At 42.9% G+C, this 13828-nt stretch overlaps 1 protein-coding gene across 1 annotated transcript in view; it reads right to left on the reverse strand.

Annotated features, from left to right (window-relative positions):
• Nucleotides 1–8609, reverse strand: part of sorcs3a (sortilin related VPS10 domain containing receptor 3a) — a 358459-nt gene extending 349850 nt beyond the window's left edge. The window contains exon 1 of the mRNA XM_078270418.1: nucleotides 7974–8609. Coding sequence (XP_078126544.1) covers nucleotides 7974–8609 — 636 coding nt within the window. The remainder of the gene's footprint in view (nucleotides 1–7973) is intronic.
• Nucleotides 8610–13828: the final 5219 nt, after the last annotated feature.

Consider the following 13828-nt stretch of genomic DNA (forward strand, 5'->3'; position numbering starts at 1 on the left):
CTAACCTAGCTCTGGGGGGGGGGGGTTTCGCCCGGCATGTCTCCTTGGATTAGGGTGGCACCAAAATCATGGTTGCAGCTGTCGCCGTGGTCCTGCTGCACGCCCTGCTATGCCCTGTTACACCCTGCTCGCTCTGCGGTGCCCTGCAGTGCCCTGCTACGTCCTGCTACGCCCTGCTATGTCCTGCTACGCCCTGCTACATCCTGCTACACCCTGCTAAGTCATGCTACGCTCTGCGGTGCCCTGCAGTGTCCTGCTATGTCCGGCTACATCCTGCTACGCCATGCTATGCTCTGCTGTGCCCCGCTACGTCCTGTAACACCCTGCAGTGCCCTGCTATGCCATGAACTACTACAACTACTATTTCTAGTCATAGTTCCATTATTTGTATTGTGACTATTATTGCCACTATTCATCACACCCCCAACCAGCACCGTCAGACACCGTCTACCAAGAGTCTGGGTCTGTCCCAGGTTTCTTCCTAAAAGGGAGTTTTCCTCACCACTGTCGCACTAAATGCTTGCTCTTGGGGGAATTACTAGAATTGTTGGGTCTTTGTAAATTATAGAGTGTGGTCTAGACCTCCTCTATCTGTAAAGTGTCTTGAGATTGAATTGAATTAAAAAGAACGCTATTTTTATATAGTTTTTATTAGTGCCTCTGCCCGGTCAGATTTTTCTGCAAAGTCACAGAATGATTTTCAGCAGGTAGACGGTGCTACAGTAACACATTCTGACGGGTCACAGATTTCTTTGTTACACCAGAAAAGCCTGTGTTAGTATCCAGCCAGGTAAAAGGTAGCAGGAGATTTCTTCATACAGGCCTAATAGTATTTTCATGTTATTCTAGAAGTTATCTGCTGTAGTTATGGCTGATACTGGGGCAGGACCATCACAGGAAAGAAGGACATTTAACCAAAAACAACTAGAAGATAAAAGGGAAAGAGAAAGACAACGGGTGATGACGTGAGTCACACTCGGTCGGGCTTTCAACAGATGGAGATAATTACTGGATTGTAAATGATTCAAAAACGTCCCTGAGGGCCAATTCAGGGACGTTTTCGAATAAATTCCAATCCCGTAATTGTCTCAAATTTTTTTGTCTATGTCTATGTAATATGTCCATTTTATTCATAAAATAACCTTACTATGCGTGATGTGGTTGTACGTCAGTGGCCGACATTAAATTACCTCTTCCATTAAGCCCCCGGTTTTTATTAAACACTACAACTTTTGTTCAAAGTGGCCGCTAGAATAATCACAAACTGAAAGATACATATAGCCACTTTAAGTAAATCACCGGGAGAATCCGGTACAGCCTGAATCTAGAGATAAAACTGAGATTAGCTCTCAAGTTTTTATTCCGCTTCTTCAATGGTTGTTCGGTAAATTGCTCAACACATTTAGAGAGGATTTTAATTGCTATTTTTATTCTCAATTCATCTCAAAATCATCATTTTGGTGCTGGTGATTTTTCTTTGGGGCTGGCTAAAACATCTTTGGGGGGCGCCAAAAATTACTCTGTGCAGGAAAAACCCTGGTATTGCATTTGTCTGGTCTTCAGCTGTAATTGTCTGCAACATGTGTGTTTTTTGTGCTGAATGACAATTTTACTTTCAAATGCCGCTATTGAAAGTCTGCATGTGTTCCTCCGGGCCTCAAAAGGGAGTTTAGGAATTTCAAACACACACAGCTCTATTGATGACTTGCCAGATATGACTGACCGGTCGCTGTGTGACTTCTCATGACTATTAAATACCACTCAAGTGGAGCACAATCTTAATTTCCTCCCGCCCCCCCATCCCGTCTCCAACGGATGAAGGACTTCAAAGAGAGCGCCATGTGCTACGGTACATGAAAAAGCCCCATCAAGGAGTGAAAGTGTGGCGCTGACCAACTGAAAAGATGAGACCCTGTCCTGAACTGTCGACAAAATATGATGATATTTATGGGCACAGTTTTCGTATAGAAACATTAATTATAGACACTGCTGGGAGGAAATCTCAAGGTTCCCTTACAAGAGATGAATGTTTTAAGATCACACTAAAAGAGGCACTGCTAGTGCTATCAATTTTGTATTCAAGCTGTCAGTCACAATGGCATTATGCTCATGACAGCTGAGGGTGGGGGGGATATCACAGCCTCAAAAAGACTTCAGGAAAGAACGTATCTTTGCTGTAGGGATGCTTCATTGGAATTATGTCCATGAATATAATAAATGACAGTCTCAACATTGCTACCTCTCCATTACCAGTTAATATCTATGGCTAAGGCTTTGACATAACCTGCGTAAGCCTGAGGCAGTGACATGAAGACACATACAAAGAGAGGCAGGACAGCAGGGGCAGAGACAGCTAGTTGGACAGGTACAGGGAGACAGTGAGAGTGCATTAGCCTTGTGTACATGCCTCAGAGGACACCTCGTTCCCCCCCAGGGAACCCACAGCAACGTCAAGTCCTCCCAGAGCTAGTCACAGTACAAGACACGGCCGACCAATCTGCCTGCAGTAAGACTGAGAGAAAGTCTCTAGTCTCTTGTTGCTTTCCTGTTTTTATTTAAATGTATATATTTTAGTTTACTCAATGAACTGTATGTATGTATTTCTTCTCACATTATCCTTGATGCTTTGGTAATATTGTTATTTCTGACATTTATGCCAATAAACCAATTTGAATTGAATTGAAAGTCTCTAGACCAAAGAGGTTATAAATGTATGGTCGATTCTGGGGCAGTCAACCAAACAGCGAAACCAGTCAGCCATCTGAGATTCATTTACATTTATATTCTCGGCATTTAGTCCAGCAGAATTAAACGGTTGAGCAGTTAATGTAGGAGCTTGGTATCTTGGTTTATAGGTCAGTGGAATGTCTGCCAGTCACTCGAGATTAGGGTTGGTTTTTTGCAATTTCCGTTTTTCATTCGAAACGGTGCTGGTGCGTAAACGGCACCTGAACCGATACTTAAAAAATAGAAGAACAGAAAACGACAGCTGCAACATTAAAGAACAGCTTGTTTATTGCTAAGGCCATATGGTCACATTTAAATAATTTATCCATCCATCTTCGTCCGCTTATCCGGGGTCGGGTCGCGGGGGTAGCACCTAACCAGCTCTGACTGGGGGATCCCGAGGCGTTCCCAGGCCAGGGTGGAGATATAATCCCTCCACCTAGTCCTGGGTCTTCCCCGAGGCCTCCTCCCAGCTGGACATGGCTGAAACACCTCCCTAGGGAGGCGCCCAGGGGGCATCCTTACCAGATGCCCAAACCACCTTTAACCTACATGCCTAGTCAATTGCTGTTAAACGACAAAAAGAAGAACCACAAGATGGCAGAAGGGCATTTTACAGCAACAGCTTGAGTTTCTCGATGTGCACTTGAATGCACCATGAGTTTACGAGGGGCAATTTAACAAACCATTAAGTCCCATTGATGTTGTTTCTCCTACAACTCTGACTACGGCAGTGTCCATGCAGTCTCAAAGTGCAGCTATTCTCCTCTGTGTCTTTAGCTGCAGACTGCTGTACGTCCCGGTGTTGGAATCCTTTCCAGTGAAATACAGACACACGTTAGTAGGGCTGGGCATCGTTCAAAATCTTTCTATCCAGTGCCAAGTTCGATACCTCAGTTTCGATGCCGGTTCCCTAATTTTACAGTTTGTGTTTTTTGATACCATATGTTTTAAAATCCATTTCAACATCAACAAAAATACATTAAACACAAAACTTTTATTTTCCACCTTAATTAAGAATCAAAGCAGTTATCAAAATTAAAAATATTCTGGTACAACTGCTCACTCAGAGTAACATTAATAAAACTGGTTGTGCTTTTGGATAGGGGTGCGTCAGTCAGATACAAATGACATTGTGTACAGGCTAATATTGAACTAACTATAATGCAAAGAAAAAAAAACAAGACTTTTTAGTGCAAACTTCCTAATGACACAAACCTTTAACAATAAACTTGGTGACTGCCTTGATGTCAACATTGAACTAATGGAGAACTAACTTAAGTGCAAAGGAATGTAACTGAATTGCCTTGTTACTGAAAGATGCTGTAGAAATAAACGTGCCTTGCCTTACAACCTCAGCCTGTCAGTCATTCACCAGGGCATAGAAACCACTGTTGTGCCTGCTTGTCTCAGAGGAAGTATAACGTCAACAGCACCGCAACCGCTTTTGCCTCTCCATTAATATATCACAGCAAACGCTTTCTGCGTCAAGTTTTGAAAAACTGTCACCACACTTGAAACCACTTTATCGGCATCGCCGTGACTCACTGTGACTTCAACAAAACTGCAGAGCTGACATAGTTTGCTCGTATTTACTCCGTCTGCACCTCTGCGCGCATGTGTGTCAGAGCTCTGCTCTCTGTCAATATCAGAGAGGACAGATAAGCTTGCGCTTACGAGCTCTCAGGTACCGAAATTTGGTACCGTTTGATTTAAAGTGAATTGGTCCTCGGTAGAAGGTAAAAAAAAAGTACAGAGATCGGTACCCAACCCTACACGGTAGACCGTTTAGCTGTCAGCATTTTAAACGTGTTTAAGCCAGCTACTAGCTAACGGTAGGCTTAACGTTACCTGCTGCCAAGTGTAGTGTTGATCTGAAGTTTGTGATGACGTTTCTAGTTCCTTCCCAAAGAGGCATGCTCTGTCCCCGATGTCAGACAGCTTTGCTCAGCTCTGCTCTGATTGGTCCAGTGTCAGAGTAGATTGACTCTCAGTCATGCAGATCACAATCACCTGAGTGATGAATGTGTTTTTGTCTTTATATTGCTTGTTCTGCTTTGGGTTGGTGATCTGATATTGCCTGAAGAAGCTCTCTGTGTGATTGAAACTTTGCAGAGTTCAAATTGCTGGGAGCTTTTTATCTAACACAGTGTGTGGAGCTTCTTCCTAAATTCGTGCCCTAATTGATTTTTTTTTTTCCAGCACCTGAAGAAGTTTATTTGGATGTTACTCACAAGAAGAAATTGGGTTTTGAATGACAAGGCATTTTTCGATACTGTGGAAGAAATTCGGTCGGTGCCTTAAAAGTATTGAATTTGGTACCCAGCCCTACTCTCTCTATTAAAGTCAGATAAAAAATAGCGTAACATATAATGGGCTGTAAATAGAGCGGGAAGGTTAAGGTGGCTGAACCAAGATGGTCATCCAGCCAACCAGCTGGTTACTCCGTTAGCCAGCCACTCGCTCTTCCTCTAATTTAACTACTGCTGCAGTTCAATTAGAGGACTTCAAGCTCAATCTCCCCGTCCTACCACTCCATTCATCACCAGAACAAGCACCAACGGCCAATGAAGATTAAGTAGCAGATCTCCTCTCTTAAGGATGCTCTCAAGGCCAGGCCTGAATTCCCTTCTTCTTCTGTTTTTTTTTTGCCAAGAAAGAAGAAAAGACTTAAATAAAGGTCTCAGTCTGCAGGATAATTAATAAAGATTTAAAGCTGAGGGGCAGCGGCACAACATAACCTCCCTCGCCCTCTCCATCCATCCAGCACACACTCATGCGGTCACACACACACTGTGAAGGAATATGCACGCACACAAACATGTTCCCCCTCACAGAGCCTCAGTCTTCACTGCAGGATAAAAAAACAAGTTCATGCACCATGTCATAATCCGCTCAGACAAGGCTGAATATGTGGGATTTTTTTCAGATGGAATAAAGCGAGAGGAACAGCCACAACAACAAATTAAGCTTGTGAAAGCACAAAGAAGAGCCCATCGGCTCCCTCACAGCTTACATGGCTGTGTAAATGACTCATGATTCATTTTGTCTCATTATTCTCTTCCTATGAGGGCCCCCTTGTGTAAGATGGGGCAGGAGTTGTTATCCATTTCAGATGCACAATAGACTTGAATGTGGTCAGTGTCGGTAAGTGGTACTATTCATTGCTGCTGTAAAGATGTACACGTCATAGCAGCAGGTTGCCTCTGTCTTTGACCTGAACAGTTATGTTGTGACACACAAAGGTCTGCATGTTGTCCTTCTGCACCCAGAGAGCAAGGGAACCTATTAAGATATATATATATATATATATGGGGTGGGAAGTTGAAAAACGTTATGTATGGTGATTTATTTTGCTGTGATTTTTAAAATTGATTGTTTTCCCTAGAATCAATATTTAGTTTTTATTTTCTACCAATGATTCACCTTAATGTTTTCTGTTTATACGGTACCGCGTCGACTACATCACATCCGTGTCCAGCAAAACAGAGTGAAAGCAAAAAATGCAGAATATACATCTAATGTTCTTCTTTATAAATGAAATAAATATGTTTTTTTATTTTTTTTTTAAACGTATTTAAAAAAAATAAATAGAAATTGGGCGAATGTTTGGAGTTTGTGGAGTCAGGTGTCCTCCACACTGTAGTACCATGTTCACCATCAGCCATGCTCTTCAATGACTTCCAATTATCATATCTATAGGCGTAATTTACGACCCCCCCAACACCTAATAATAATTTCCTTTACATTATTCAAGACATTTGCACCATACATTGATACAGAAAACTTCACCAGAATGCAGGAAATGAAGTGTGTGATATGCTGATTAGACCTCTGCTCAGGTTGAAGGTGGGCCAGAGCTCAGATGGGAATGTATTAAATGTAGGTCATAAATTCTTTCTACCAATAAGAATTATACAGCTGTCATTTGTCCCGCCCTAACAGGTCAGTAGCACTAACAGGGGACTCAGGAAGATGTCACTCAATCAGTCTATCCACACCCACACAGTCTTGGGAAAAGGCCCAATCAGGCACATTAACTGAAAACACCTTTAAATACATTCTGCTAAACCCATTCTGTGTCCCCAGGTGTGGGACAATTGACAATTACTTATCGATGGGAGTGTCTCTCAGTAAACCAACGTGCCACTTGTGCAACATTTCTTTTTTCAAGTCTGTGATATTTTCCAACGCACCTGCACAGAATAATTGTTGGATGTGATGGAAATGAATGTTCTGAAATTGTGTTAAATGATAAATTAAGAATAAGAAAAGAAATCCCTTAATTTCTATATGTTATGTCCATGCGGTCATGCTCCTACAATTCAGTGCAGCATGTAATCCCTGAGCCATGTCATTATAGGCACCATTGTTTTAAGGAGGCACACATCTTCTGGATGGAAGACAGACCCCACCTCCAAATACTGAACACCCCTGTCTGCTGTAATGCATTCAGGGCTGACACCTTTGCATTCGCAATATAACGACTGTATCACACTTCACCTACTATATTGTTTTAAAGAAAAAGGTCCAAAAGAGTCAATAAAACTGAATGAATACATTCGGTTTTTTAGGTATTCAGTAAACCCCAAGATTCAGGGGTAGTAAGCTGTCACACAGAGGAGAAATGCATATAGTAATCTGAAGAATTGAAGGGTTTACTGGAGATTGAGCAATAATGTATGATTCCCTCCTTCCCCAATCAATTAGTTTGGATGAAAAACCTAGCAACGTTAGGGAGGAATTAATCATGCATTAGCATATCTAAAATTCGGTGCAAATAAATCAAATATTTCCTACTGAGGTCATACATCACGACAAATTAAATATCATACTCAAACTGCACCACTCAGACTCAGACCACGCGCAGATAGAGAGAGAGAGAGAGAGAGAGAGAGAGAGAGAGAGAGAGAGAGAGAGAGAGAGAGAGAGAGAGAGAGACAGAGAGAGAGAGGGGGGGTTCGTGCGTAATTTTCTGGAAGAGTCAAAAGGTCGCGACCGAATACATCTCACACTCGCTGCACAAAGTCTGGCATTTAGGGAACAGTGTGCGCCGGTGCGCATCTGTAGCTTCCACAGTGCACCTGTTAACAGTTGAAGCACAACTCCGCGGCACGACAGAGCGCAGAGTCTCCGCTCTGTGTTAGTTCACCCAGCGGCTCGTGATGTGGAATGCGTATAGTCGGGAAAAGCAACAGAATATGCTGAGAGGTGGGGTGGGTTAGAGAAACCCATGGTTTACTTACGCTGCTGTTTTGCCCCGACCAGTAAACCACCGCGTGGTTATGCGCAGAGTCCCCCGTCAGAGAGAAAGTGCTGCTGCTGATCTTGGGCTCATCCTGCCGGTTATCCGCTCTTCCCCCTTCATCCCTGTTCCATCTGAACTCGGACTTGCCCTGCTTGGCTCCGTCAAACAACGAGCCCCGATCCCCCTCCGGAGCGCGCGCATCTACGCCAGCGCGGCCGCTCCGCCCGTGCTCCGAGTCGCTGAACTCTGCAAACTCAGGACCGCTTCTCTTCGCTCTCCGTAGCGCAGCATCCTCAGCCTTCTCGGGCTCCCCTGCCTCATCACTGCCGCGGTGGCTCTCTTCCATGGACCCTAGTGCATCTTCCTCTGCACTAACTCCATCATTGTCGTCCTCCACTCCCGTATTTTGCTCCCCGAGTTCCCTAAACTCTACTCGGATGTTTTTTAAGGTATCCGGCTCCTGTGTCGGGTCAGTGCGCATCGCCAGTAATTCCTCCAGTTGAAGTTGAACTGGCGACGTGCAAGATGCGCAAGTTATCCCCGCCGTAGCATGTTGTAGGGTATGAGCGGCGATCATCACCCAGATACCCAGAGATAAGTGCAAGCCTGGGCACAAGCCAGCCCAAGTCTCCATCGCTGCCTGGCAGAGATTTGGGTTGGGGGGGTAAAGGAGCGTTGGACACCTTAACTCCCTTTCTCTCAGGTCGATATGGAATAACTGACGCCTCGATTGTCCGCCTGGTTGTTTGGGAGGAAGTGGGGAGAAAAGTGCTCTTCAGCGAAACTGTTCACGTCCAAGGATCTTTGGTCGGGAAAGCCACCACACAGGAGGGAGGAGCTGTGTAGCAGCCAGCTGCCGAGTGTGCGCCCGGAAGAGAGAGAGAGAGAGAGAGAGAGAGAGAGACAGAGAGAGAGAGAGAGAGAGAGAGAGAGAGAGAGAGAGAGAGAGAGAGAGAGAGACAGAGAGAATGTTTTTCTTTTTTGTTTCTTACATTTGACACTTAACGATTTTATATTAATATACTGTTGTTTCTTTATTAACCCTAATCATAGCACACACACACACACACACACACACACACACACACACACACACACACATGCACACATATTTTTTTTTCCTATGATTTTCGAATGTATGTATTTTAGTTACTCAGTGAATTGTGTATATTTTTTTCTTATCTTATTATTATTGTATTGTATTTGCCTTGATGCTTTGGCAGTATTGTTTTCCTGACGTTCATGCCAATGAAGCAATTTGAATTGAATTGAGAGGGAAAGAAGGAGGGAAGGAGGGAGGGGGGGGGGGGGGAGAGCTGTCCTGGTGCTGAGTCTCTCTCTATTCTTGAGGTAAATTAGATCTTAGCAGCGCAAAACAGTCTCATAGTCTGTATGGTAATATCATATCTCATGGACTAAAACAAATCATGGAACATACAGGCGTACATTGCCATTTATCGTGTGTTTATCTTTGCAGTTTTCTAATTTTATGTTTTTCAGTCTTAGCAGGATCACCCTGGATTGATGCAAGAAGTCATATAACATGCAGTGTATTATGTAGAACTTGATCAGACTTGCTCTTCTGTGTCGCAACCATAGACTGTTAATATTAATGGACAACGCCAGGGGCGGATCTACAGGGGGGAAGGGGGGGGGGGGGCTGACCCCCCACTGTAGGGCCTTGCCCCCACAGCTGCCCCCCTAACTTTGGTGTTCAAAAAACTGTGCTTGGAAAAACTAACTGCCACTATGTCCACAAGCTTCTTAAAACATTGAAACAAACAATTCATTTATATTAATTCATAATAAATAATAATTGGAGATGTAATCTTAGCCCCCTGCTCCCTCAAATACTTAACTACGTCCCTGCATCAAACATGCAGAGCGGCGTTCGCACACAGCGAGTCTGCGGCGGTGTGGTGGCCCGGCATCCCGGCAAAGACTGGAGCGACCGAGCTGCCCCCCCGAGCCTCTGAAGCTGTAGTCAGTTTCCCCAGGTGAAGTTTAAACACACGTTTAATTTAAAGTTACATTTGTAATAAATGTAATGTATGCTAAAGGCGAGTCAGCATCAACAACAGCGCGTCTATGACGTTAGCCAAATGTCAACTCACCCCCTCGGGATTTGTAAGAGCATTCTGCCGTTTGATTAGTTTGGATTTTAGTAAAGACAAGAACAGCATAATACAAAATATAACAAACTGTAATGTTTGAGTTCATAACGTTTACAGAGGGTCGTTGTTTCGGTGGCGTTACGTTACAACACACTACAGTGCTTGCTGAGACCGATCATGTGTATGTGTTTAGTTAAGGAGTACTATAAAATCCTTTTCCTCTCACATATCACGGCAATAATGCTGCACAAATGAAACCAGGTGACATCCTTTACTGTCAAACTGGCAAAACAACAAATACAATGGGATCAAGTAGGAGCTAGTCTAAACATAACTGCTGTGTGCATGTAATAAATGATGATTTTATATTTGTTAGGCTACTTATTAGCTACAGGGCCATACAGTGTAGGCCTGGCTGTAACCCAGGCGGGTTATTCTGAGTCACTAAACTGATCCGGGTTGTGCGAGTCACTTGAGTCAGTATTGTATGGTACATCCAAGGCGAGCTTTTGTTTTGGATAAAATGCCATGTTTTCATTTAGAATCTTTTCATTTTATTTGGAAAACGTTATATCCATAAATGTAAATGGTCTGAAAGAAAACCGAATATTCATTTAAAAATGACATGAAATTATATTTTGAAACTTTAATAGGACTGACAAATAAGAAAGCCATCCGGACTTTCAGTATGACTTACAACCTCTTTAATGTAAGTTCCATGTTCCAGCTTGTAATGTTTCGGACTGTCTGCTCGACCTAATTGCATTTAACATACTACATTTATACACCAAACCTACAGTAGGCCTAGCTGGGCTACATGCAGAACATTTTATGTTATTTCAGAAGTGAAAGAATGGCTTGTGTTGTGGATATACTTTACCCTGAGCTCGAGGAGAGACTTCACTCGCTCGTCTGAATCAGATCCACTCATGTAGCCGGCTGATTCGTGCGAGAACTCATGAATCCCCGACAACTCACGAGCCCTCGTTGACTCGTGAGTTCTCGAGTGAATCCCATGGTCTGCGAGCTTCCGGCTCTGAGTCTGCGGGTCGGGACTGTCTCTCTGCTCACTCAGGCGCTTGAGTTGACTTGTGGAGTTGTTCTTGCCTACGAAATTGTAAGTTATAAAGCTTTTTGCAGCTAAGATAGCTAGCATAGTAGAAGCTAATGTTGCAAGAGGTTTGTGTGTGGCGCTGTTATCATTTTAGAATGAATTGTAGTAGGACTCAACTGAACCGGGTTAATGATACTAGAGACTCGCGATTTGTGAGTCAATTTAAAGACTCGGGTTAAAGATCCGAGTGAATCACAACTCAAACAGGTCTACTACAGTGTAATGTAATACAAGGATAATCAGAGCTTTTCACATCTTGACTTTTGCAGGCCAGAGTAGCTGGAGATATTGGCTGAAGCCTAAAAGTGGGGATATTGCCAGCCAAGACAATTCTGAGTAGTGCACAGGAGGAAGAGAAGGAGGGAAATGAAGAAGGAGAAGGCAGTAAACTGGAGAGACCAGGCAGGTCAGAGCAGGAGAAGACCACAGAAGGAGATGCAGAAATAAGTGAAAGAGAAGAGGGAGAGGAAGAATTGACTGTGAGGGATGAAGAGGAGGCTGCAGATTCAGAGAGGGACAGAGGCAGAGAGTGATCAGGAGGAGGCAGATGAAGATGACAGGGAGGAAGAGGTCTGCAGTTACCCCTGGACCATATGGTATGTTTTTATTCTCCTTCCATATAAATTGCAGTACAGTAGCATAACATTAGTGCTGCTGCGATTAGTCGATGTAATCGACCATTAAAATAAGTCGACGGCAATTCTTTTAGTCGACGTGTCGTTTTACTATTGACCGCCTATTCATTTTTTGTCTCCTGTCTCAAACGGCTCGCTGTAATTCACCCCCACACCAGTCTGTGCGCTGTGCACGCCCTGCTGGTTAATCTGCTATCCTCTTTCTTCCCCCTTCCCCTGCCTTCACTGCTTTGATTTGAAAAATGGCGGAGGCAGGTGAGTCCTGCAAATCAAGTCCAAGAATTAGCACTAGTACAAAAGCTTCCAAAGTATGGGAGAGTAATTCAGGTCAACTGGTAAAAGAGTGGTCTGTACACTTTGTCAAACTCCACTTGCTTGTCACGGGAGCACAACTACGATGCATGAGCACCTAAAAAGGACACAGGAGTTGTTCAAGATGCGCCCACAGAAAGGAAAAGACAACGTAAGTATGTGATTATTAATGAAACTGTGAGCTAGTCTGTACTGTTTATTAACTCTTGAGAAGTACAATGACTGTCTTTTGATGTTAAACAGGCTACTTAGACTTTGGCAGTAATGTTTTAAACCCCACCATGCACGCAAGTGTAAACGCGAGCAGCACAGAGCTGTGTGGCTGCTTTCAGCGCGATTCATTATTAGGCAGAGCTAAGCGGGGGGAGCTAAGCTAAGCGTTGTAGGCTAGTCCAGACTCTGACTAATATGGTATAGCATTAGGCCTCCTGCACACTGGCTGCGTGGCGTGAGCGTGTTGTTTCTGTTGCGTGGCGTTTTCTATGTCTTTAACACCAGAAAGGTGTCTGACTGCTGCTGCTGCTGCTGCTAGCCTTGTCTGGACACATGGATATTTCCCATAAACATAAACATAAATATATACTGATTTGCTTACAGCAAAGATGTCTGCAGTATTGACGACAAAATAGGCTACAGAATATTTTGTTCTGTATTGAGGTGCAATATTTGAAAATCCATAATTTTTTTTAAAATTATATTTATATCTGCATTTATGTCATTTTATTATTTGGTAACATTTAAGTTATTTATATTGTTTATGGCACAGATGACATTGTATGTTTTGGCCCTTCAGTTGAGTTAAAAATAAAATTGATGAAATAACAAACAATTGATTTTGAAATTAGTCGAAAGATTATTCGGTAGAAAATTAGTCGTTAGTGGCAGCACTACATAACATGTCATGTCACTGAGTTTTTGGCTATTTCCATTCTGTTGTATATGTCACAGGGTTAGATATGTAAAAAATTACATATATGAATAAATTATCTAATGATGTTTTACAGTTTCTCTATCATAGCATTTATTTGACCTTTTGTTTGATCATATTTACTGATAAAATAAGACACATTCTGTTCTATTTTGTCTTCCATTTGTCTGTATCAGTAAATATGATCAAGCTATTTTTTGGGGATCAATTTTTTTTATTATTTTTTAGCACCATTTATCATACAGGCATACAGAACAAATTCCACAATACGTGCCAGGTAATGTCAAGTGGTGCATAGAACAGTTAAACACAAATTGAACAAGAACAAAAACCCTCTCCCACCCCCACCCTCTGCAGTCTCAAGGAAAACAAAAGAAACAAACAGAAACCACACCTTGCCTAGTCACTCTCCTCTAGTTCTTGTGGGGCTGAGGTCATTAGGTCTGATATTTGTGCTGCTGCGCTTTCCCATAGGCTGATAGTTGATGATTTGGCTTTGTTAATCCTTGCTGTAGAGAGCTCAACATAACTACAGAGCTATATTCCTATCTTTATTCAAGAGCACATCCTTTCAATTTGAGAGCATTTCTCACTGACATTACGTTCAAATTTTGTAATAATTTCCCTCAAAGCCTTGCTCTCACACTCAAATAGTCACTGCTCATGCTTGGATTTGCTCTACTTGTGCTCAAACTTTCTGCTTGGACTCAGATATGTTGTTGCTTGGACATATTTCCTGCTCTCAGCTTC

This window comes from Sander vitreus, chromosome 2 (assembly GCF_031162955.1).
Source record: "Sander vitreus isolate 19-12246 chromosome 2, sanVit1, whole genome shotgun sequence".
Taxonomy (NCBI): Eukaryota; Metazoa; Chordata; class Actinopteri; order Perciformes; family Percidae; genus Sander; species Sander vitreus.